This window comes from Anabas testudineus, chromosome 2, assembly GCF_900324465.2.
Source record: "Anabas testudineus chromosome 2, fAnaTes1.2, whole genome shotgun sequence".
In the NCBI taxonomy this organism is placed as follows: Eukaryota; Metazoa; Chordata; class Actinopteri; order Anabantiformes; family Anabantidae; genus Anabas; species Anabas testudineus.
In genome coordinates, this window is record NC_046611.1 from 5,017,486 (window position 1) to 5,042,210 (window position 24,725).

The following is a 24,725-nucleotide window of genomic DNA, read 5'->3' on the forward strand; positions in this document are numbered from 1 at the left end:
TAAATTCTTAACATACAAGGTAGCAGGTCATTAGAGGTGTCAGTGGAGGGGGGGTATTTGCATAAAACTCTACTGTGTTCCTGTTTTTGTATGAACAGCATTTAAAACAAAACAACAAACAAAAAGAAGAATTAAGCACTTATCTCACCTCTTCTACATTTTGGACTAGAAAACACTGCACGCTTGAGGCAGACGCGTCACTTGTGCGACGCTCCCTTACTGTGGGCAGTTTCAAGGGGACCCGAACTGGGCGTTTCTTCGCCTTTAGTTTTTACTACTTTTGCTCTTTATCGCGTTTTAATAGCAGGAATTATTCCACTGCGACTATTTTAGCGCTGTGCAACATCCACTTCTCGGTTTTTTAAGAAAGGAAAGTTGTAAATACGGTGTCACGTTGAAGCCCGGTGTATCGTAAGAACAGAAACGAGCTGAGATAGCGAGTTTACTTTAATATTGGTGATTATGACACTTTGTTTTACTTCATTATCACTAAAGTGGTCGTGTGCATGCGTCCTAGTGATGTGTAGAGGTGGTTTGTCTGACTCGCTCCGCTGCAGCTAGCCTGTTAGCTTAGCCAAGTTTGGAGTAACTTTGCTTCGTGTTACTTTAAGGGACCGTCGTCCAACGCGTAGACGCCAGCAGAGGGGAGTGTGGCGCACGACCATTCCCTTACTGCGCCACTTTAAGTGAAATGGGACGCCTTGAAACCTCCGTGTTTGGATCTTGAAATTGCGAGCGGAGTTGAGCACCATATTGAATCAAAGTTCCCAACTCCTCCACAAATGTTTTACAGCTTCCAGACTTGAAACTCCAGCGGGTACCCGAGCGCACGACGCCAGCCGGAGCGTAATGGAGGAGCTGTAGGCGACTTGTTGCGACGTTTCCCCGGAGCGCTTCAGCTTTTGTTTTTCCTCCACGCTCAGTCGGTTTCATGCAGCGACGAGTCGGCGAACAGTCTCCGAGTTTAAAGTGTGAGCTCAGCACTCTGGACCAGACCTGGATGTGATGGACCATCCGTCCTCAGTAATCACCCAAGTCAGCCGGGATGAAGAGGGGAGCAGAGCCGCAGGGGAGAGGGGTGAGTGTGCGCGCTCTCATCCGGAGAAACGGAAAGAAAAGAAAAAGTTTTGCAACTGTGAGTCAGAGCTCGGTCACAAACCGCACAGATCTCAGTGCGCACCGAGAAACTGGCTGCAGCCCCTGAACTGTGCGCTTCTCTGGTTTGCATAGATCATGGCTGCGGCCCTTTGGCCTGTGCTGAAAGTGAAGGAAATGACGCGCGAGTGCTTATTTGAGAGAGCTGTGAACTTGCATGTGATTATAGAGGCATCAGAAAAACACATGCAGAATGCTTAAAGCCCTGTGTGTAAGGTTGAGGTCAGTAATCCCAGCTCTCCTGGAGAGTATCACCTGCGTCCTGCTCTCATTGCTCTGAGCTCTGCGTGTTTCCCTCCTAACCAACTTAGTGGCATTTGAAAAACTGCATTTCCGCAATGTAACACTCACTTTATCAGCTGTGTGCTCACTAGCATGGGTTTCTGGCTGTGCCACTGTACACACACCAGCGAGATAGCACAGAGTGTAAATGCAGGTTACTGAATAATCAGGTGACCAAACAGGCTGCGTTGTTGACTCTGCAGAGACCAAGACCCGTGGGTGGGTGGGTGGAGCAGGGGTCATGAGAAGAGATGTGAGTGCTGGGTGTTGATGCTTTGGGGGTCGTGCACATATCTGAACACTGTACAAGCAAGTCGTCATCCTTCATATCTGAACGCTGTCACATTTCAGGGAACCAACATCGATTCTATTTAAACGGCAGCTGTAGTTGAACATGTGTTCAGGTGCTGACGGGAAAGGATGAGCCGAGATGTGAGTGGATGATAAGTGATGGGCAGGGGCCTTCTTGTAAACCTGTGGTAGCCTCATCTATTACCTAACCACGTCCCCACATGCTTACTCTAATTGTGACACACGCCCACCGCCTCATACGGCGTGTTTGTTTTGTCACGCCTCAGAAATAATAAAAGATTCAGACTTGATGGAAAGCGTCATTTGTTAGCTTAATTAAATCCGAAGAAAGCTTTCAGTTTCAGTTTAGCTGCGGGGTCAGGTTGCGTTGAGAGCATGTTTGCAGTTTTGTTTTTGTGGCACCCACTCAGTTCACACACACTAGCACCAATTATTCAAATTTTGCCCATGAACAGAATCAATTTAAGCACCAATCCTGTGGTTTGTTCACCGCTAAGAGTGGTTAATGAGGATATATAACTAACTTAAACCCATATTCAAAGATTAGCTGAAGTTCTGTGAATATTTCTTTATAGTTTGACAAATACAAACAGTTGTGTGATGATCCTAATTTCTCTATAGTCACAATAACAATGTCGGGACGTGAACATGGGCTCGAAGGCTGGAAAAGGTTGAGGAACTCCAGTATGTACCTATGTATTAGATTTTCTTTGTGTTGTTGTTCCAGTTTTCTCAGTGTAACGACCTATAAATAACGCATCACATTAATCTCGGCTGTCCAGCCAGTCCATCATTTATCAATAATGATGTTAATTATCTAATAATCCTGCATCTGCCGGAGCACATATCAGATTACGATTGAAACAGGCACACATCAGCATCTTTCGCCTTGATGATCGACTGTAAATCTGCACCACAGTGCGGATTTTCCCACATTTCATCCATGTGTTTCATTAGTATAGTGTCACATTTAACTTGAGAAAGGTTGTTTGTGTTTTATTGGAGAGTTTTATTGCTGCTTGAATCTCTAACAGCTGTTTTTTTCTTTCCCTGAGAATCTCGTCCCTCACGAAGGCAAATACAAAATACATATTTAATATTGTTAGCAGCTCTATACCAGCATCAGTCAGACAAATGAAAATTCATTTTTTAAATTCATGTTATGTTTGAAATCACAGACACAGTCAGATTTACAATATGATTAAAGCCCAGGTGTCAGAAATGACAAAGAGGAGTGGAGGAGTCAGTGGACACCGTCAGCCTTTAAAATATATCCTGGGATGACAAACTGATCTGATAAGACAGACGCAGGGTTTGAGTCACTCTCTACTGTTTTCACGCAGATGATAAAATGCTTTCTGAATTATTAATCTTCGGTAAAGTTATGAGACAGGAGATGACACGTTGAGTCAAAGTGATGTTTAGGAAATAAGGTTTGGAAAGAGCTGCCTTTAATCTTCTGTTATTTGGAATTTAACACATTGGAGTCTGTCTTAAGTTTAAACTTTTGTCAGTGATACAACAACAAACAGTCTAATTCGCCGCTATCTAAAGTTTGTATTTGCTCGGTCGACTGGCAACACGCTGATATACTGTAATTAAACTGATAAATGTTTCTCACGCCTGACGGTTGCTTGTGTATTGTGAGTGTTTTTCAGCTTTCTTTATGCATCGTCAGTGTTTAGAAAAATGACTTTAGCAGCTTTAAATGTGTTTGTGCCCCAAGCTGAAAGACTGAAAGACGCTCTGACGACTTTACATCGACTTTACGCAGCGGTACACATCAAACGGCTGATTCATCTGTGTTAGAAGCCACGTGTGCTGGAGGCTTTTTCAGCGTCAGAAACCACAACTGCAGCAATAAATAGTCCTTAACTAAATGTATCTGTGCCACTTGTACTTGTTGAACTGGAACAGTACAGTATATACATAATTCATTTCCCCAAACCTGATACTCACACTACACCATGTATATGGAGTATTTCATGTGTGTGTATGTTATCTGGAACAAACTGGGTTTGATTTTTTTTTATTCACATGTCAGAGTATGAAGAAGGCCCTCTGTTGAGAATAGTATCACAGGCTTACCTCCACTACACCACTGCATGACAGCAAGTAGCTTCCTCCACTGATACCCGTCTGTTTCCTCTTCCTGTTTTGGCCTGAGCACGGCAGAGGCCAGCGGCGGGTCAGACGGGGTTTGAATCCACAAATGGAGTAGGAGGGAATGGCAGAGAGGGAATGAAAGAGGCGTGAGAGATGCACAACAGAGGTTTGTGTGTTGGTAACACAGTCACGTCCGGAGAGACAGAGAGAGAGAGTATGGGGCATAAAGAGACCGAAACACAGTCTAATCTGAAGCAGAAAAGCGTGAAAGAGTGTTAATGAGAGATTTATGGGACCTGGAAAAGAGCTGATTGGAGTTTCAACCATATAAACATTTGTGAGAGCAGAAATGATCTCAAACTATTTATTCCACCTTAACACCGATTCCCTTAAGAAGAAGCTGTTAACCCTGCTGACCTGAAAAATGACATCATGAAGATGATTAACTTGTTGCAACATACATGTTTTGAAAATTCAAGTTCAAACAAGCTAATTTAGTGCAGCTCAGAACAAAAGCTGTGTTTCGAATTTAAATATCATTATTATTCATTAGAAGCCAAATAAACTAAATCTATTGGAGTAGAACTGCCGCTAATAATTAATCTGTTCACTAATGTTGTTTCCTCAGCTTATAAAAGTGTGTTGCAGAGTGTTGAGAAATAGCAGCGAGAAACCAAAGATGTTCTAGAAACCGGTGCAGAACATACAGAACATTAGCGACATTACAATAAATACGAAACCTCCAAGACTTAGTAGCAGATTTATCTGTTTAGAAAGGTTGAACCTCTGTTCATAAAGTTAAAAAATAAACAGTAGAAATATGAAATGATTCCTTATTAATTTTCAGACACAGTAGATTTATAAGTGTCAGAGTTTGTGCATTTTTCTAGTACTTTGTTTCCAGTTGCTGTTAATGCTTAACCTCTATGTGAACGGCACTATTTTTATATTACCAATTTTCATAAGTGTGTACAATGTTGTCATCATTGCTGCTGTTGTATGGTTGTCATATGTGAACATGGCCGTTTATGTCTTAGAAGACTAAACCAGATCTAAACACCGTGTCATGTGCAGAGTGCTGCATGTTCATTTCAAGCTGTTTGACACCAGAGGGAAGATTATGCAAGAGCTCCTGGGAGGCGGGTGTTTCTGGGTTTCTGCACATGACAGACGTACGAGGGAATTGGCTGGATGTGCTTTTTTTTTTTTTTTACTGTTTTACAATCACTCGTCAGTTGGGTGACTGTGTAATAAGTTACTACAACAATGTTTTGTGGGTGTTTTCCTTTTTTTTAGGGTGGCGGGGTTACTTTTTAAAGGCTGAAATCTGTTTGTGATTTGGGAATTTAGGGCTTATTTGTTAAATTATTAACGTTGGAGGCTGGTTGGTTGACTGCAATTTTGAAAACATCAAGCAAAGTGGAATTTGATTAAAACAATAGATGGAACTGATGTTGATATTTGTTATGGATTAATCAGATGTTTAATTTTTTGTTGTTTATTGTTTAATCTCTGATAAATGTCACAGACAACCATTGTATAATATTTGGTTTGTTCGACAAATGATCCAAAACCTAAAGATGTTTATAAAATACAATATAATAACAGAAAAACCCCTCACTGGAGAGACACTGTCCCCACACTGAGTAACTTAAATGACTATTCAATAATGAAGTTAGTTTCCAATTGGTCTCTCCAGCTCTAAAATAATAATAATCCATGCAGTACCAAAGTTACAAGTACTGAAAATAAACTTTAGCCGACTTCTGTGGATCTTGAGGCAGAGGTCAGTTCACGTTGTACGTGTCCTTAGTGATCTCCTCCTCCTTCTTCTGCAGGTTCTTCTCCCTCTCTGTCCTCCAAGAAGCCGAGGAGCGGAGGCCTCTTCTCGAGCCTTCTCTGCTGCCTTTGCCGGGACCAGCAGGAGACGCCACCAGTCAACAACAACGCTCCTCTGTTGGCCGAAGAGAACGGAACAGTCTCCAAGGTGTGTTCACCTTTGTCTCATTTACTTTAATTCAGGTTGGGGATGTTTTTTTTTTTTTCATGCTTTGACAACAGTGCAAAGATAAAATCAGTGCTTTTAACATCCTGTTTATTGAAGCTTTATTTAACACTCCACACTTCACCACTGTGAATTGTCGAGTATTCTGTCATACACATTGTGTCCAGGCTCAGGTAAATGTGCTCGTGTCCTTTTTTAGGCCCAGGTGAAACCTCTGCTGCCTCCAGTGAAGTCAAAAGATGCTGGAAAGATCTGCGTGGTTATAGATCTGGATGAGACGTTAGTGCACAGTTCTTTTAAGGTACAAACTGCTTTAATTTTAAGTCCTGCGTTGCAAATGTGTTTCTTAGTTTCCTAGGTGATACAGGGACCTGAGGCTTTAAAAGCACATGATCAGGTTGTTGTTGTTGTTGGAGGCTCTGACTGTGACATTTCTGTCATGGTGGCAGATGCCAAACCTAAACTAGCTGCTTCTTATATACTCACACTGCAAACTGTTTGTCTTGACTGGCTCCTGTGCTGCAGTAAACACCAAAGTCACTTTGTTTTTCTTACGTGGTTATATTTTTCTTCCAGTGTTTAATATCCAGTAATGTTGTTTGGTAAAATCATTTCTGTGGTTTCCTCCAACAGCCTGTGAACAATGCAGATTTCATCATTCCTGTGGAAATAGATGGAACCGTGCACCAGGTAATGTTGCCATCACGCTGCAGCTCAGTATGCTCAGCAAAAATGCTGGTAATGTAACTTGTCCTGTAATGTGAAAGCGTCACTCAGTCTTTGTGGTTGTGTGATAGCAGGCCTGTCGACTTTAAATTGCTGAGTGTAGTAGGTGCTGCCGGCATTTAAGGGATTTGAAGATCTGGCTTCTTGGAGACGGATAACATACCGTGGGTCTGGGCCTGATTCAAGTAATCCAGGATAGGTTTGTTCAGACAAGCACAGCCTATTCCGGGTGACTTGGTTCAGGAACGCTGCCCTCAGCCGCCGACACAGCTGAAAGAAAATATGGAGGTGGAACTTCATGGAAACAAGTTGTAGTTTTTACTTTTTAGGGCCAAATGTTTGCATGCAGTTATCTACAGGAGTGCTCACTTAAGTCTAGAAAGCCTGAAGCTGCCTTGACCCTGCAAGATTCATATGCTTACAGTAAATATTCAAACTGTCCAGTCAGCATTTACACATATTAAACAGCACAAGACAACGTCACAGGTCCTTAGGCAGTTTAGGTTTGTAGAAACATGCATTTTGAAATATACAGTATGCTCTGCAGGGACTTGACTTAAAGATTCCTATGTGTTCCAGGTGTATGTCCTGAAGCGGCCCCACGTCGACGAGTTCCTTAAGAGGATGGGAGAACTGTTTGAGTGTGTCCTGTTCACCGCTAGTTTAGCCAAAGTAAGAAACATCAGATAGTGAGATAGATAAATAAACATGTTAACATTCAACAGGAAGTCACACATGCTCCTGTTCAGTGGCCACTTTTCTAAAATTAAATCTGCAAAACAGAAAAAAGTTATTAAACATTATTTAAAAAACAATGCAATACAATTATTTCATCACGGGTTGGAAGAGACATAACCATGAATACTAGTGAAGTATAGTATAGTATAGTATTTATTCTGATCTATTCTGACCATATTCAAATTGTTTAGATGCATTAGTACCGATATCTGCCCCATATTTTACCTAAGGAAACCAGTCTCCACCACATCCATTCATTTTTTGCCTTTCCTCTAGTATGCAGATCCAGTTTCAGACTTGTTGGACAAGTGGGGCGCTTTCCGCTGCCGCCTCTTCCGGGAGTCCTGCGTCTTCCATCGAGGGAATTACGTCAAGGACCTGAGTCGCCTGGGTCGCGACCTTAATAAAGTCATCATCGTGGACAATTCCCCGGCCTCCTACATCTTCCACCCTGACAACGCAGTGAGTATTGCACACGAGTCATGATGGTGACAGTGATAAGTTTGGGTGGGACAGAGATCTTGGGAATCATCCACACACTACACGTAGAATTATTACGTTAACTCTTATTTTAATCAGCTTCTTTCTAAAACAAAACACTGCACTTTTCCCTGATGAAGTTCAGCAGGTTGTTTCGGAGTTAGGCGTGTCATGAGAGAGGGCGGTACTCTTAGTCCTTCAAAGACTCATTCAAAGTCTTATTTTACATCCTTTTAACCTGGTTAAGTTGAATCTATAAGTATGATTGCTGATAAATTTGTGGTTTTGTACAGGTGCCTGTTGCCTCATGGTTCGACGACATGTCAGACACCGAGCTGCTGGACCTCATCCCATTCTTCGAGAGACTGAGCAAAGTGGACAACGTCTACACGGTCCTCAAGCAACAAGGGACCACAAGCTAACAGTGTTCGACTTTTCATCTCAGCTCTGAACAAAAACGGCATACAAAATGGAAATGCACACACCAGCACGGCTCCGGCACCAGCTCCAGCTATCACTGCCCAACAGAAATCAGACTGCTTCCCAGCTGACAGAGCCATCACCTTCCCTGTATCGAAGCAACATCATGTTTTGGGAGTCTTCGTTGACTTTGACGGCTTCATCACTGCCACCTTCTGGTGAAACAGAAACCTGCCTGAAACTGCCTTGTAACTTCCTCCCTGAACCATCTGATGTAAGTGAATGGATGAATGTTTAAGGACATCTCTGCAGTGTCATTGAACTTGCCGTAGAGTAGACAAAGCAGAGATCCGTAGCCATGAATCCTCTGGACACAGACTGGGTACTGGATACAGACTTCTCATGGATTCTGCAGTCATCCTGCAAACGGGTGCAGGACTTGGTAAGCGAAATTAGGTGGAAAGGAATCATTGGGAAAGGTTTAAATGCAAATAAACTTGATCAGTCTCGTCATTAAAAGAGCAGATGGTGTATACGTACTGTAGGTATCGTTTAAAGGTTTAGAAACAGCGTCATCTTCTTCACACACCCTACTTTAGTCGATCTTCACACTATTTGTTTTCTGTTAAAACCATGTGATCCTGGTGTCATTTTACAGGTTTTAGATCATGTGATCAGGTATTTTAGAATAATAAGTTCAGTGTTATGGATGAATCTGAAAAAAACTCTCCTCAACCCTAACTGTGGTTGTAATGTTAAATATATTCAGGAGTTAAATTCTCTAATAAAAAAAAAGTGGGACAGCACTTTATAGTCTTTAGAACAGTCCTTCCTTTCACTGCAGTTTGGAAATTGGCCTTAATATAATTTGTATAATTTGTTTACTAAACCCAACAAAAACACATTTACATCTAGCAGCAATCAGTGTAAAAGTGTAAAATTGGATTTTATTTTTGTGAAATCGGTATATACAATAAACAATGAGCTCCAGTGTCCACATCCAGTGTCTTCACTGAATTACTGCAGTATGTTTCCTAAAAGCCTGACACTAATATGAGTATCAAACCATCTGCCTGTGACAGACAGCTGCTATGCTTATCAGATGTGCCTTTCCAAAGGTGGTTTAAAGATTGCTGGACACCCCTAATGCAATGTATCTGCAACTGTGCATTAATAACCAGTTGACACCAGATACAAGAGGACCAGGGTTGACTTGTAAAACCACCTGGAAATCAGTCAGTGTTGTTAATGCTGCATCAGAACAGTGGCTCCACTAGTGTATGATTGGTCGTGTTACTAGTTTTAAAGCCACACACAAAACTTGAACTTCTCACAGCATTTATAAATGGCTTAGGAAAGTTGCAAAAAATGTTAGTTTAGATTATCAGTTTGGTTCTTTTTTTGTTCTTTGTTTTTTGAATCTAAGCGGTACACATGGGCTGGAAAAGATTTCAGGACTTTGTAATGAAATATGTGTTACTGGGAGAGTTGACATTCGAGCTCAACACATACCTTTGAAAAACAAAAGAGAAATTAAAGGACAAATCCACCCTGAATCAGTGAGATGATTTGGTGGAATTTTCCTTTAAAACTATAACATTTTAACATGTGGAGTTGTGCCTTCGGTCTGTACTGCTTTATTTGAGCTCTACATGAAGATGGTAGTTGCCGAGTTTCTTGAGTTGGTGAGTTTTAAGGAGCAGCCCGGCCTCCAGCAGGCCATTCAGACTCACGTCTCCCTCGTTTGCATTGACAATACTATGTGTTGACACTGATGAATGAAACTGTGGATTAGATGAAGAGCCTCGATAGCAGGCCTGGGATTTGATTTATCCTAAAATGAGGAGTGGTGACTGGATTAAATCCACCATATTAAGAGCTATTACATTATTTTTTCTATGTTTAACAAATTATTTTCAATCAAGTTAGCCTTCTTGGTTTCTAAGTAATTACTGATTTTAATTCTTTTTCTACCTATGAGTGGTTTTCTGATACAATATTTTTAAGCTTGTTTTCCGGAGGGGAAACATTGTTCTTGCTGTTTTTGAGCAAGACCCGGTTGGTTACCTCATATATTAATAGGTAATATATGAATCACAAACCCCAGCAGATGAATAATAGAACATCATCCTACTGTTATAGGCACATAAGAGGGTTAATTATTATTAAAAGGTGTTTTTCCTGTAAGCCATCATATGTTTCAATTAGATTCAAGTCAGAGTAAGAGGAGTATTTATAGGAACATTTGGCCATTTGATTACATATAAAATAAGTGTTCTCACTATGGGGCCCATTTGCTGATACTGTACTTCTTACACATTCAGTAGATATGTATATTTTGTTTTGCACAGTAATAAAGCAAACAAATGTCATTAATATATGGAATATTCATGTTACTGTACTCATGATTCAGTAGATGTAACCTAATTTTTGACCTTTGTTGTATTATCATACCAAATTATATGAGGTCTGTATGTAATAATGCCATTTTTTCCATAAATGTTTAATGAAAGATGGTCCAGACGTTGTTTTGAGCATTTCTTCTAATGCAAAGCAAATATGAACAAAACTTTCATGTTACTTTGCTTGATATAAACATTAACATTTAAGAGCAGCCTGGGTCACGCAGCATTAATGAAGACTAATTAATTAATTAAGGCTAATTGACTGCTGGCTAATTAGCTACTGGCTAATTAGCTGTTAGCTAATTAGCTGCTGGCTAAACACCTGTTAAACAGTCGGCTAGTTCCACTGGCTGCAGCAAAAGCATATAATGCAGCAGATAATGAAGCAGTAGCATTTATTTGGAGCTGTATTTCTACGTGTAAGTCTAATAACTCTCGGTTTGCTGTCTATCAACTACTTATTAATTAATTATCTGTCTTTTAAAGCTGTCCTAAAGCGTCGTATACATTTTGTTTGCTACATGGGTGGAACAAATGTGGCTAGCTAACTCGTTAGCTGCTAACTCTGACAGTAAGTCCTGACCGAATTAGTGAAGTTAATAATTGACCAGAACAACTGCTTTATGCTACAAAGCTGTTTTCTTACCACATTATAGCATTATGTTAAAGAATAACCTGTGCTAAAAAGTTATTTCCAACTCAACATGTGCTGTTATTAACTTAACACCCTACAGCAGAATGCACTGCACAGTAACATTCAGGTAATGCAGCACCTTTACTTGTAATGTTTACATGGTGGTTTTCTCATCACTCACAACTTGACTGGAGAGAAATGTTGATTACATTAATTTGGAGAGACCATACATTTTATTACTGGAATGTGTCAAATGCTGTGTATTTTTATACAGGAGCATATTAAAATATATTAAAATCCCTCTTGGAAGCAGTCATCACTTCTTATGAGAACAAATTGTGTAAACACCGAGAATGAAACTAATAATATTTTATTTTATTCCTGAATAATTTGTAACTGTACTGAGTAAATTTCTTCTTCAATCTTCTGCTATTAAATGCCAGAAAATAGTGCAAAGTTTCTGTTATAATTTCCTAGTGTAGGAGGTTTCTTACTATCATCTAAGGCACATTAACGAAATGCATCACATTCTCGCTTCGGATAAAATACAGCCAGCGTTTGACATTTTTTAAAAATGATTAAAACAATTAAATACATTTATTTGATTGAATTACCATTATAAAAATGAGAACAGTTAATTTTGCGCTCATAGCTCTGAATATTAACACCTCGTTCAGAACATTTGAATACACCACTCTATGTCATTGACGCCATCGTAGTCAGAAAACAAATTAAAAGTGTTAGAATTAATGATTGTTACTTTATGTTTTATTTTGGGACATTATCATCAGAATACAAGAATGTAAAGTCAACTATTAATTGTTATCAGGTAAATAAATATAATCTACACTGTAAAAAATGGAATAAATGGACGTGCCTCAGGCTTAAAATGCAGTAACTCAGAAGATGGAAGTGCAGACCATCCAAACACAACAAATGGATTTTAGAAGACACAAGTAATTTCCATTTTTGCAGCCCGTTTCCTCACTTCATTTCTGTCTTTTAGAGTCACTTTCTTTTCTCTATCTCTGGTTCGCCTACTCTGACATAACAGTTAGCGTTGCACTGCTTTTGGCCTTGCCCATGGTAAACTTGACCATCCCACTCATGTCAGCACTGGTGTTTTTCAGAGTGAGTTTGTGGACCGTCCCGTGGGTTTCCATGCGGACAGAGGGGCCTGACTGGAGGGTCTCTCCGTTCAAAGTCCAAATGGGAGGCTTGTTTATGGCAACAGATACTTCACACTGGAAAGATGCCGGCTCTGGCTCCATCACCTCCACATCTTCTAACTCTCTAACCATCACAAGGGCCTGGGCTGCAACAACACAAATTACTTATTACAGTATCAGTGAAAATAACCACTTTTACCCATTAATATTGATAAAATCCACTCAACTTACCTTCCACCATCAGTTTGGCTTTTGATGTGTGCTCCCCGACCATAATGCTGTAGGTGCCCTCATCTTCCACAGCCACTTGCTGGATCACCAGTTTATGAGAGCAGCTGTCTGCCAAGATCTCGATTCGATCCGAAGAAACCAGCTCCTCCTTGCCCTTGTACCAGGTGGCGCTGCAGCGAGGTGAGGAAACTGTGCACTCAAGGATCACGCGGTGCTTCTCCAGGGCTGTCCGATCACGCAGGGGTTTAACAATGGAAACGGGAAGCTCTGGAGAGGGAGAAAAATAAGATTTGTTGAGGAATATTTTTAAACATTTTAAACTGTTACTATGCTAAAGACAATATGCAGATATATTGTAGATATTTAAATTGGGCTTACCCTCTACCTCGAGGTAAGCTACAGATTCAATGTCTCTGGCGACAAAGTGTATTTCTCCAGCATCTTCAGCTTTCACATTGCACATTAGCAGGAAGTGCTTGGTCCCTGGAAGAGAACATTTTTTACAGATGATGGAGGAAAAAAATGTGCAGGACATAATAGATGCTTTCTAACATAGCACAGTGGACCACCTATGGTTTATTAGGTATGAAAGAAAAATCTGAGTCAGAGGCTTTAGCTGTCACAGTCGCCATATTGCCTGACTAAGCTCCTTTTCTTACTTCTGGAGGGATGTTTGACAGCACTCTCCATCACCATCATCAAAACACCAAATACTAGTACCAGAAAATTAGAAAAGCTTTAAAAAGCTTTCCAGGTACCAGTATCCCACTAAAACATTTGTGTTGACTTTTCCTTTAATTTCTTTCGCTTTCATATTTTGGTGCTCTTAGACACTCTGCCCTTCCCGATTTGCCCACCAGAGGGCCTCATACATAGTAGTGACCTATTTTGTAGCAGGTGTTTTTACTTTTTAACACATTTATAAATTAATGTTTTATTTTCATGTATCATTTTGTGTAATACTGATCTTATATATAACCATATCAACCTTTTATTAGTTTTAATATTTTACACCATTTCTACCTGCCTCCATCAGTTTTACTGTAAAAATGTATGTCTCCATATTATCAGACCTTCAGTTCGTATCTTGATGGTGCTGGTGGGCCGGATTTTGTGGCCGTCTTTGTACCACTCCCCAGGCACATCCTCTAGAGAAACCTCACACATGAAGACAGCATTCTGGTCCTCCTGGATGTAAAGATCCTCTAGGTCTTGTACTATCTCCAACGCATGCTCTGAGATGTACAGTGAGTAAAAAAAATTACATTAGAGATGCCAAAAACAGAAGCTATGAACAACATAAGCTTTTCCATGAAAACCACTAGATCCAGCTACTTCACTAGATACACATGATTAACCATGGAATTTAGAACAACCTTCAATTTTATTATCAATTGTGAAATGTATGTCCTTATAAAGACTCTCTTTGTTGTAAATGGATATTTGTTATTTTAGTGTGTTTAGGCAGTTACCATAAACCTCCAGTGAACAGGTAGTATTGATTTCCCCGGTGTCACATGTGTAGGTGCCTGAGTCAGCACAGGAACACTGCAGGATCTGACAAAACCGCTTACGACCCATGGAGTAGATCCGACAGTTCTTCCCTGGCTTCATCTCTACCCCGTTCTGATAAGCAGAAGCAAATAGGTTTTGAGTCTTAAACCTGTTGCCATTAAATCATTAATTTTTCTTTTTTTTTCTTCAATCAGCCAAAGCATAGTAAAGTGTAATTAGGGGATTTATTGCTTTGTTACCTTAAGCCATTTGACTTCAACATTGTGCCTGGAGAATTCACACTCTAGAGTGGCAGGAAGTTCCTCTTCCACGCGAACATCAGCCAGCGGTGCCAGAATAGACACCGGTGTTTCTGTTAGATTAGTCAATGAAATCAGTAAAGTTTTAGCTCAATGAATTTGTCAGTGATTGGTTATTTTTCTTTGTCCAAAATCTTATAATAATCTAATCTTAAAATTTTAACACAATGGCACATTTGCTATAAATCTACATCACCATCTAGTTTGCTTTATATTCGCTTATTTTGTACTGACAGTGACTGATTATGGTTATATTTACTATAACTAACCGTAAAGTATACTATGTGTATGCTCAGCACCATTATGTTCCTCATGTACAGGATATTTGATAGATATCCAATATTCATACAGTTTTGTGCAGTCTTACATACAAAACGTAAAGAAATCTACATTCAGAACTTTTTATTTGATTACCTCAATTTCTCATTGGGTTTTCTTATTTACAGACCAGTAGTACCTTTGACTGTGAGTCTTGCAGTGGTGCGCACCCCTTCAGCTGAGAAGACGATGGTGCCTGTGTCCTCAAGAGTGAGGTTAGACATGGTGAGGCCATGGACTCGCCCATTGGTGCTCACCCGCCATTGGTTGTTTGGTTTAACCCTGATGCCATCCTTTTGCCAAATTCCCTCTACATCAGTGTGGGAGAGCTCCACCTCGAAGGAGGCAGTCTCTCGTTCAAAGGTTTCTTGGTCGGTTAGGCCTTTCCGTATGGAGATTTTACGAGCTAGATTTTAAGAGAGGAGGGACATTAGTGTGGTGAAAGGAATCTTATATAAATACACACAATAATGTGCTACTCCTTAAGAAAGCTATAAATATTAATTGATAAAATCCACGAATCAAGTTCTGTAAAATTCCTAAATTCTGCATAAAATACTAAAAATCTTGACTTAGATGCTCATAATTGCACCTTAAATATAATCATGCAGTTTAGGACATAGCACCTACTGTACACTGTTTCAAGGACAACAAAAGGCTGTTCAAATATAGACCAAGATCAGTTTATCATATTACTAAAGTAGCTCCATAGTTCATTGTCAAAATTTCATTTTGCACACTATTCTAAAACAGCAAGGCTGTATTTCAAAAGCCCAATAAGACTTGCAGGTTATTACAGGTCATACAGGTATTACTGGAATCTTTCAGAAATGTGACATGTTGTGCAAAACACTTCAATGCACCAGTTCTTAACTTGCAGTTCATTCTTTGCCAACCAGACAATATAAAAACATTGGATAATACATTAAAATCAAGGTAAAATAAAAATAATCTTTAGTTACAAGCCTAATGTTTGTATGAGTGTAAACTCAGTACACGTCAAGTCAAAATCAAATAATCCTGGACTTAAATTATGACACTTATCTAAGATGCTTCACAATTAGTCATTTGTGAAGAGTGGATAGTTTCATTTTGACTTGAAATATTTGGTCATATATCATAAACATTCCACTATAGACCACTTACGTTCTACATTTAGTTTGACCTGTGTCCGGTCATGCAGAGTCTCACAGCGGTAGGTTCCTCGATCCGATAGAGTCAGGTTTTGTATGGTCAGGCTGCGTTTACAGCCGTTTTGGGCCAGTGTGTGTCGGGGACCAGGCTGGATGACCACCCCCTGCCTCATCCACTGCACCTCACCTGTATCCAGACTTATCTCTGTTTCCAAGGTGGCATTGCCAAACTCCTCTGCCATGACAGCCTCCATTTTCTTGGTAAACATTACCTGAGCCTCTGAGACAGAAATTCACAATGAAGTGCAGGTAATGCATAACAATACTCAACATCAAATCTTCTTTCTTTCCATTAAATGGTCTTACCCTGAACTTTGAGGCTGGCTTTGCATATATTTCCCTCTGCGTCTGCTGAGATCTTCGAAGAATCCAACATCTGGCACTTCTTAATCACCAAGGTGTGGCACAGACCATTCTGGGTTGCCTGGAAACGGCCACCTAGGGTGATGGCTTCGTTGTCCATAAGCCAGACCAAGTGGACATCCTCAGGTGAAACCACACACTTGAAGGTGGCATCTTCTCCTTCCAGAACGGTAGTGTTGTGGAGCTCAGTGAGGAACTCCACAACTCGAGGCACTGAAAAGACAACAAAATTAAAAAGCTGTTCACTGCATAACTAAAGACAGAAAACCAGATTGCCAGTAATAATAACACTTACTGTCTACTCTTAGCATTGCTACAGTCCGGTCATCTCTGGACTCACAGACATATTCCCCTGCATCTTCTTGAGTTAAACGGTGGATGGTCAAGCTTCGTTCCACTCCATCCGCCCGAATGGAGAATCTTCTGCTAGGAACCACCTCCACGCCATCCTTCAGCCACTGAACATCTGCTTTAGGCTTACACACCTCACAGCGAAGGGTCACCATACCATCAGCATGGGCCACTGTGTCCCGAAGTGGCTTCACAAATTTGATCCTCATTTCTGTGATAGAAACAAAAAGCAAGTAATAAGGTTTTTCTGTCTGCAGTGCAGTGTTCTACTATGTTACCGAATGACAAGATTCAATTGAAAATATAACCTTTCACCAACAGGCTGAAGTGGATCTGGTCTGTGTTTACATCACAGGTGTACTCTCCAGCATCAGAGCGTCTTAGAGGCTCAATAGTGAGGATTCGCTTATGGCCTTCCACGAGTGCTCGAAAACGTTCACCTTCAACAGTTGTCCAGTCTTTCATCCAACGCACTATAGCGCTTTCCTTGGACACATAGGTCATCAGGCTCACGCTCTCTGCCTCATAACCCGTTACAACAATGTCATCCTCCTTGTTCAGAAATACAACTGGAGGCTCTTTGATGGAAAAGGAAAAAAAATTGATCAGGCATTTTCTTTTTCTTTAGAGACTCTAGATACCTATGCATTAGGCTTGTACCTTGAATCCGGACAACAGTGATCATCTTGTCATCCACAGCATCACACACATATTTCCCAGAATCTGAGGGCTGGACATTTGAGATAATAATTTTCCTCAGAGTGCCATAGCTCTCAATGCAGGTACGGGAGTCTTCAGTGAGCAGCCTGTCATTGCAGTACCACTGGACGGGGGCATTGGCACGGGATAGCTCACAGGCCAAGATCAGGTCATCACCTGCCACCATGTCCTGATAGTCAGGGTCAACTGAATTTCCTACAATTGTCACTGGAGGCTCTAAGGACAAAGAGATGAAGTATTGGTTATTTATTTATGTGGACATTTTAGCTAATTCCTTTAATCATTAAAATAGGCTAGAGGAATTTTACCTTCTACCACCACCTGGAAGCTGATATTGTCATCTCCAGCATCTAGGAAGTACTCTCCTGAGTCTCCAAGTTCAGCATTGAGGATGACCAACGATCGGAACTTGCCTTCTTCCTCTTCACAGAACCTTTCATTTCCTTCAATGCGACAGCCATTCTTGTACCATTTGACAACAGCATTGGCTCTGGAGAGTTCACACTCCAGCAAAATGTCATCAGCAATTAGAAACTTGAGATGTGTCTTGATCTCTGACTTTCTTAAGATTTTCACTGGAGACTCTGTGGATACAGAAACACATTCTAACACTTAATATGATATTATGGTGGCTTGTTTTTCATGTTTATTGTTTTTCTGTGCAAAAAATATCCCCAAAGTCAACTATTGCCTCTTACCTGAAACTTTAACCTGGAAATCAATTTTATCATCGGCAGCATCACAGGTGTATTTCCCAGAGTCTCCTGGAGTAGGAGAGTGGATGGTCAGACGACGGATGAGTCCTTCCTTGGTGATGATGATGTTGTTATTCTCTATTATTTCTCTTCCGTTTAGCCACCATTTGACTTGTGCACTGGGCCGGGACACTTCAATTTCCAGCACAATTGGTTTGCCAGCAAAATATTCCAGTTTGTCAGGTGTGTTTTGGGGACGGGTAAGTGTCACTGGTGGCTCTGAATGAAAAAAGATAATTCAAAAAAAGGTCAAAGTATTGAATGATATCAATGTTCTATCACTTTACTAAGTATGTAACTGTCTAGATACTAAATAGTTCTCTTTCTTACCTGTAATTGTCACCAAGAAGGCAACTGAGTCATCTTGAGTGTCGCAAACATACTCTCCGGTGTCATTCACAGTGGCAATGGGGATAACAAGCCTACGACGGGCCCCGTCCACTTCCAGGATCAAATTGGGGCCCTCCTCAACCTCTAGGCCATCCTTGTACCAGTGGACAGGGGCATCTGACTGGGAGATCTCACAGCCAAGCTCCACTCTCTCTGATGCCAAATGAGTCACCTCCAGCTCTGATTCGCTGGGTGAAACAATTCGGACTGGTGGCTCTGAAGCAGGAAATTTATATTATACTTCAGATCAGATACTTTGTTAAAGTAGTATAGCTGAATCAGAAAGGAGTACACACCTGTGAGAGCTAGCTGGAAGAAGACAGAGTCTGCATCTGTTTGACAAACATACTCTCCACTATCTTCAGCTGACCCGCAGAGGATGGTTAGCCTCCTGTAAGGACCCTCAGATATCAGTTTGATTTTGTCACTCTCCTCCACCTCCTGGCCATCCTTGAACCACTGCACCTTCCCCTTAGAGCGTGACAGTTCACACTGCAAGTGGACTACTTCTGAGATGTAGCTTTCCATCACAACATCGTCCTTAGGTTCCACAATCATCACTGGAGGCTCTGTATTTAAAGATGATGCAAGTAGAGTAAACTGTTCTAGTGTGGCTAATGTGTAAAACTATTAGCACAAATTGACAGCAGAGGTGGACATAGATGCAATTCATTCATTTAACACATTTGTGTTTCTTTAAACACTATTCAGACAACATAAATCAGAAAAGTTAATGTACCTTTTATGTGGACCGTGAACTCCATGCTGTTGTTTCCTGCCTGGCAGATGTAACTACCAGCATCTGAGATATCTGCAGAGCGGATGATTAATCTTCTCATGGGTCCCTCTGCCTGCAGAGTGATGTTGTCACTAGGCTGGATCTCATAGCCATCCTTGAACCTAAGACACACCAAATCAGACACATACAGTCTGAATGTAAAAAACAATACAAGGTCTTTTGTAAGAACCTTAACGTTAACCTTAATTTTTCATACTGCAGGAATTCATTACTCATCATCTTACCACACAACTTCTGCATCATCTCTGGACACATGGCAGAGCAGCACCACAGGGTCCAGCTCCATGCTGCTCTTATGGAGCTCATCTTCTGGGATTGGAGTGAACTCTACAGGAGGACCTGGGAAAACAAAGAAATGAGGTCTGGACAATGATGGACAGTTCAACAACAAGGTATTAAAGTATGAAGTTGCTACATTTTGGTTAATAATAAAACAACTGTACCAGTTTGGTTTTAACTAGTCAAAAACATTTTTTAGACAGATAAACATTTTAACTTTCCACAACCAATGTTGTTTTTTTGCTTAATCTATAGCTTATCTTTTTTATTCAAAAAATATGCATAGTCAAACATGCCCATCACAAGATCCCAGAGTGCAAGTGCAAATTTCATATTGCTTTGTTTTTTTCTTATTTAAAATGGTTTAAAAATTAAAAAAAAGCATATGTGAGAAGATGGAAAGGAAAAATATTCACTTTACTCTAGACAGTAGATATAAAGGGTTAATTCATCAAGTTAATTTCTCTGTTGACAAAGTTACTAATTTAACTAAACTGAATGAATATCAATTTCTTAAGTACATCCTAAGACCTAAAATTAATCAGGTTTTCAAAAGTCCATTACCTGCAACATCTACATTGAATTCTACAACATCCTCTGCACTTTTGCATGTATAAACCCCAGAGTGAAACACATCAGCTGATTGGATCACAATCCTCCTCATGTTCCCATCTGATTGGATGTTGAGGCCATCTGTCACATGGAGCTCTTTGCCGTCTTGAAACCAGGAGACATTTGCAAAGGGGTGGGAAACTTCACAGTATAGTACAATGGCATCACCGGTGTTAAGCTTCTTATTTTTGTCCAACTCTGACAAAGGAATGAATTTTACCACAGCAGCTGCAAGGAAAAAAATATAAAATTAAAAAATCCATCCATCCATGACATGCAAAATTTTACAGAAATAGCACATTTTTACACCTACGTTTAACCCTAAGCATAGCTGAATCTCTGACTCCGTTGGCTATGAATGTGACCTCTGCTGTGTCATCTGTTGTGTGTGTTTCATGAATAACCAATGAGTGGTGTGTTTGAGTCTGTTGTATTGAATATCGTCCGCCGTGCTGCAGTTGAGCACTATTCAGAAACCAAGTTCCAACCATTGCAACAGACAGTTCAATTGAGAAATGAGCATCTTCTCCTTCCTCAACTTCACAGCCTTGTAGGTGGCTGCAGATCTTGGGCCCAGGTGCTGAGAAGGACAGAAAAGACAGTCATATAATAAAGTAACACACAGATTGTATAAATCAGTTTCACAGTTTGTTACTCACCGAGATGAATGACTTTGGGAAATTCCACGTGGCCACTTCGTCCATACTTGTTGATGCAACAGACACGGAAGCGGTAGTTGCCTTCATATGGCACACTGTCACCAGCAACTTCAGCTGAGGTGGCGGTCTCTGAAGTGAAACACTTCTGCCACTCCTGAGAGCCCACTTCTTGTCTCTCCAGCACAAAGATGGAGCGTGTAGAAGTCTGGCTGTTAGGAGCAGGAACCCAGGTAAGCAGAGCACTGTTGGGACGATCTACATCCATTTTGACTTCCACTGGGCAGATAGGAGGACAGTGTCTTGTAGCTAAAGAACCGAAAGACAACAATGAAGAATGCGGGTAAATCATAATAGCAGCCTGATTATTACATACTAAAGAAAGGATCCATAATTAAGATGTATGTGACCACAACCATATGTTGCCAAACATTAACCCCCAAAACACTGTTTTGTAAAGATTGGACATTTTATCTGAAACTAATTTAGGAATTTGTTTTCTCTAAATGTACCTTTGACCTTAAGGCGTGATGAAGTCTTGGATCTTCCTGTGACAAATGTCACTACCCCTGAGTCTTGATAAGCCACATTAACAAAGACCAGAATATGAGTTTTGCCAAAAGACTTGAGGATTGTCTGATGCGTCTCATGTAACTTTAGACCATCTTTGAACCAGTGAACCTCCATGTCATCGTCCTCGACCTCCACACAGAATGCTGCATTCTCACCCTCCAGGACCTCCAGCTTCCGGGGAAGTTTGCGAACAATAGCACCTGTAAGTAGAATTTTTTCATTGTTTCATTCATTGATCATTTATTAATTCTATTCATTTTTTTCTCCATTGTAGATATAATTTAAAATATCCTTTAGTGATAATGAATTATTACGTTAGCTGATCATGAATAGTTACCATAGTCAGTTTCAGTTGTGAAACATTGATTTAACCTAAATTCATGAGGTTCACCATACAAACTTATTATGCAAACTTTTCATTAAATGTAGAACTTACTTGTTTAATTTTTTGATAAGGGTTTTGTAGTCTTACATATTTCAATTATATTTCACTGTTCTCTGTACTGTACTGATGAGTTTCTTGCCAGAATGCTAAGATGGATATAATTGGACATATATTTTATATATTTTTTAATTATTAATTATGGGCAGAAGTTTGTGTTCTGACATAATGACATGATATGTTACTTCAGTTGTTGAAATCTTAACTGTATTCAGGAAATCTTACCTTTAACTGAGAGCTCTGCAATGCTTTTTGCTCCATCAGGCATCTCGCAGAGATACACTCCATCATCATCTATCCCAACATCGTGAATGGTGAGTCTTCGCTTTGTTCCCTTCTGCTCTATCCCATATTTACTGCTGGGCATCAGCCTCTGGTCCTCCAGGTACCAGGCAGCTGGGACTGATTCATCAGGAACTTCACATTCTAGCACAGCAACATCCCTCTCCTTTACCTCTATGTCTTTCAATGGACGCCTGAACCTCACAGCAGGGCCTTGAGGAGAAATTATTTTTTAAAGTAAGTAAATGTATGATGTATGTACTCAGATTACAAAGATTGCAAAACAAAATGTCCACTTTGTTATAGTACTCACACCTGGAGTTGATAATGATGAAATTTGGTTACATTTTATAATAAATGTTTGTTTTAATGGAAATAGATTATCTGCACTTGCAATTCTACCGACCTTTTCTGCTGTATGCGTATGATCTGTGTATTAATGACTGGCATGTTTAACTTAAGACTACACTAACGATTATGATAGAACTAATGAACTATTATGATGCATTAATGTTCCATCTATACATAAATGTGATGTGATATATATATATATATATATATATATATATATATATATATATATATATTCCTAAACCACATATGCTCATGTCATCAGGGAAGAAGAAATCCATTGATGGAATAACCTGGTCATTCAGTTTTCTTCTTCTTACCCTGATGCACCCATCACTCTGGAACAGGGTAAATCTGGACTCATAAGTCCACACTACCTTCTTCTACTGCTCCAGAGTCCAAACTTTATGCTCCCTAGCAAATTTAAGCCTTTTTTCTGATTAGCCTTGCTGACAAGTGGTTTTCTTAAGGCTACATAGCTGTTTAGTCCCAGTCCCTTAAGTTTCTTTTGCATTGTGCATGTGGAAATGCTCTTAATTTCACTATTTAACATAGCCATGAGTGCTACTGTTGTTTTTTTTATGATTTTATTTCACCAAACATTTAAGTGGTTGCAAGAAGGTTGTAGATATATAAACAATTTTATTTTATATATGTCACATTAAAATGCTGTTTTTTGCACTTACCTTTGACAGTCAAGTGAACAGCACTGAGGGTATTTCCAAGAGCGTTTGAGGCTGCACACACATACAACCCAGTATCCTGGACTTTACAGTACAGAACCTTGAGTGTGTAGTAACCCTCTCTGTCCTCAAATATCAGATGACGCCTCCCGGGCTCCAGGGGAACACCATCTTTTTTCCAGATTATTTCTGGTTTTGGCTTCCCTGTCACAAAGCAGCGAAACTTGGCATGTTTTCCCTCTGCCACTGCAAACTTTTTGACTTGAGTCTTGTTAACATGTGGAACATGTGGATCCTCTGTGACTTTTGGCATACTGAGCCTGCCCCCTCTGTGCTTTGGTGACCACTGGCTGCAGGTTAGACCATTTGAGGACATTTTGCTTTGCTCTCTCTCTGGTACAGGTTCAACAAGAAGGACTGCGCCAGCCAGGGCCTCACCATGACAGTTTATGGCCTTACAGGTGTAGACACCTTTATCTGGCATGCGTGTCCTGTAGATCTTGAGCTGGAACCAGCCACCATCTTGATTGCTCACGCTGAAGTGTGAACTCTCAAAGATGTCATTGAGCTTCTTGCCGTCTTTCTCCCATGTCACCTGTGGCAGAGGAGTGCCCCAAATTTTGCATGAAAAGGCTGCATCCTCACCCCGATCCACTCGTAGAGAGAGGGGCTTGATTAGAAATCGTGGTTTGTCATCAATTTCTTCTCCTTTTCCATTAAACTTGCTGTTCCACTCTTCATTCATTTCATCTCTATTTTCTTTTCTGTGCTCACCATTTCGCACTGAGCAGTATTCATTCAGGTGTCTTTCAGATTCTCCATTTTCTTTAATGTGTTGCATCATGCCATTAACTTCAAATTGTTTTTGTGTCCCCTCTTGTACTTGGGCCTCTCCTTCCACTTTGAGGGAAGCTGCTGCATATGTTTCACCTACACTGTTTCTAGCCTTACAGATGTACTGACCAGCATCCTGTTCCGTCACTCCAGTAATGGTCAGCAGGTAAAACTTTCCTTCCTCCGAGAGCTTGTAACGTCCCCCAGACAATATTTGAACATTTTTACGTTCCCAGATCACATCCGGGCGAGGGTCGCCACCAATTTGACACCTCAGTATGGCATCTGTGCCACACTTTGCCACTACAGGGCGTGGGTAGCCCAAAACACGGGGAGCACCTCCAAATATATCCATTATTACGTCCCTTTGTCTCAAATTCCGTGAAAAAATGTCTTGCGATGTGGGATCAACTGAAAATGATCCTCTAATATATGGTGAAATAGCTGTGAGACAAAGAAAATGAGAGGACAGTCAACTTCATTGTAAAAGCTTCAATAATAAAAATTGCAAGTCTTGATCTAAATCCTCATTTGCTAATTTCTATTGATTTCTGTAGCATTTCTTCCTTTGACTGTTGTCACACATTCTTCTGCATATTTCTGTTTACAGACCAAAGTCGGATGATTTCATGTAAGTTTTTAAGAGG

At 40.4% G+C, this 24,725-nt stretch overlaps 2 protein-coding genes across 2 annotated transcripts; one reads left to right on the forward strand and one right to left on the reverse strand.

Annotated features, from left to right (window-relative positions):
- The first annotated feature begins 216 nt into the window (after positions 1-216).
- LOC113163702 (carboxy-terminal domain RNA polymerase II polypeptide A small phosphatase 1-like) lies at positions 217-10,747 on the forward strand. Its single transcript, XM_026362565.1, has 7 exons — positions 217-1,078; positions 5,694-5,842; positions 6,060-6,161; positions 6,494-6,550; positions 7,166-7,258; positions 7,601-7,786; positions 8,098-10,747. Exons 1-7 carry the CDS (start codon positions 1,006-1,008, stop codon positions 8,224-8,226), a joined length of 789 nt encoding a protein of 262 aa, XP_026218350.1. The 5' UTR covers positions 217-1,005; the 3' UTR covers positions 8,227-10,747.
- Positions 10,748-12,142: 1,395 nt separating this feature from the next.
- Positions 12,143-24,433, reverse strand: obsl1a (obscurin like cytoskeletal adaptor 1a). Its single transcript, XM_026362564.1, has 24 exons — positions 23,248-24,433; positions 22,154-22,423; positions 21,426-21,686; positions 20,917-21,222; positions 20,571-20,837; positions 20,210-20,485; positions 19,591-19,705; positions 19,307-19,467; positions 18,864-19,136; positions 18,508-18,783; positions 18,121-18,396; positions 17,731-18,006; positions 17,363-17,638; positions 17,011-17,280; positions 16,647-16,913; positions 16,295-16,564; positions 15,942-16,208; positions 14,935-15,201; positions 14,418-14,530; positions 14,136-14,289; positions 13,737-13,898; positions 13,042-13,146; positions 12,664-12,930; positions 12,143-12,578 (listed from the first exon to the last, which is right to left on the reverse strand). Exons 1-24 carry the CDS (start codon positions 24,431-24,433, stop codon positions 12,301-12,303), a joined length of 6,639 nt encoding a protein of 2,212 aa, XP_026218349.1. The 3' UTR covers positions 12,143-12,300.
- Between the last annotated feature and the right edge of the window lie 292 nt (positions 24,434-24,725).

Coding starts and splice junctions, on each gene's coding strand:
- obsl1a (XM_026362564.1), bottom strand. CDS start 24,433: ATGGATATATTTGGAGGTGCTCCCCGTGTTTTGGGCTACCCACGCCCT. Junction 21,223..21,425: donor ATCACGCCTTAAGGTCAAAG/GTACATTTAGAG, acceptor TCGGTTCTTTAG/CTACAAGACACTGTCCTCCT. Junction 16,914..17,010: donor CTTCAGCCTGTTGGTGAAAG/GTTATATTTTCA, acceptor TTTCTATCACAG/AAATGAGGATCAAATTTGTG.
- LOC113163702 (XM_026362565.1), top strand. CDS start 1,006: ATGGACCATCCGTCCTCAGTAATCACCCAAGTCAGCCGGGATGAAGAG. Junction 6,551..7,165: donor TAGATGGAACCGTGCACCAG/GTAATGTTGCCA, acceptor TATGTGTTCCAG/GTGTATGTCCTGAAGCGGCC. Junction 7,259..7,600: donor TCACCGCTAGTTTAGCCAAA/GTAAGAAACATC, acceptor CCTTTCCTCTAG/TATGCAGATCCAGTTTCAGA.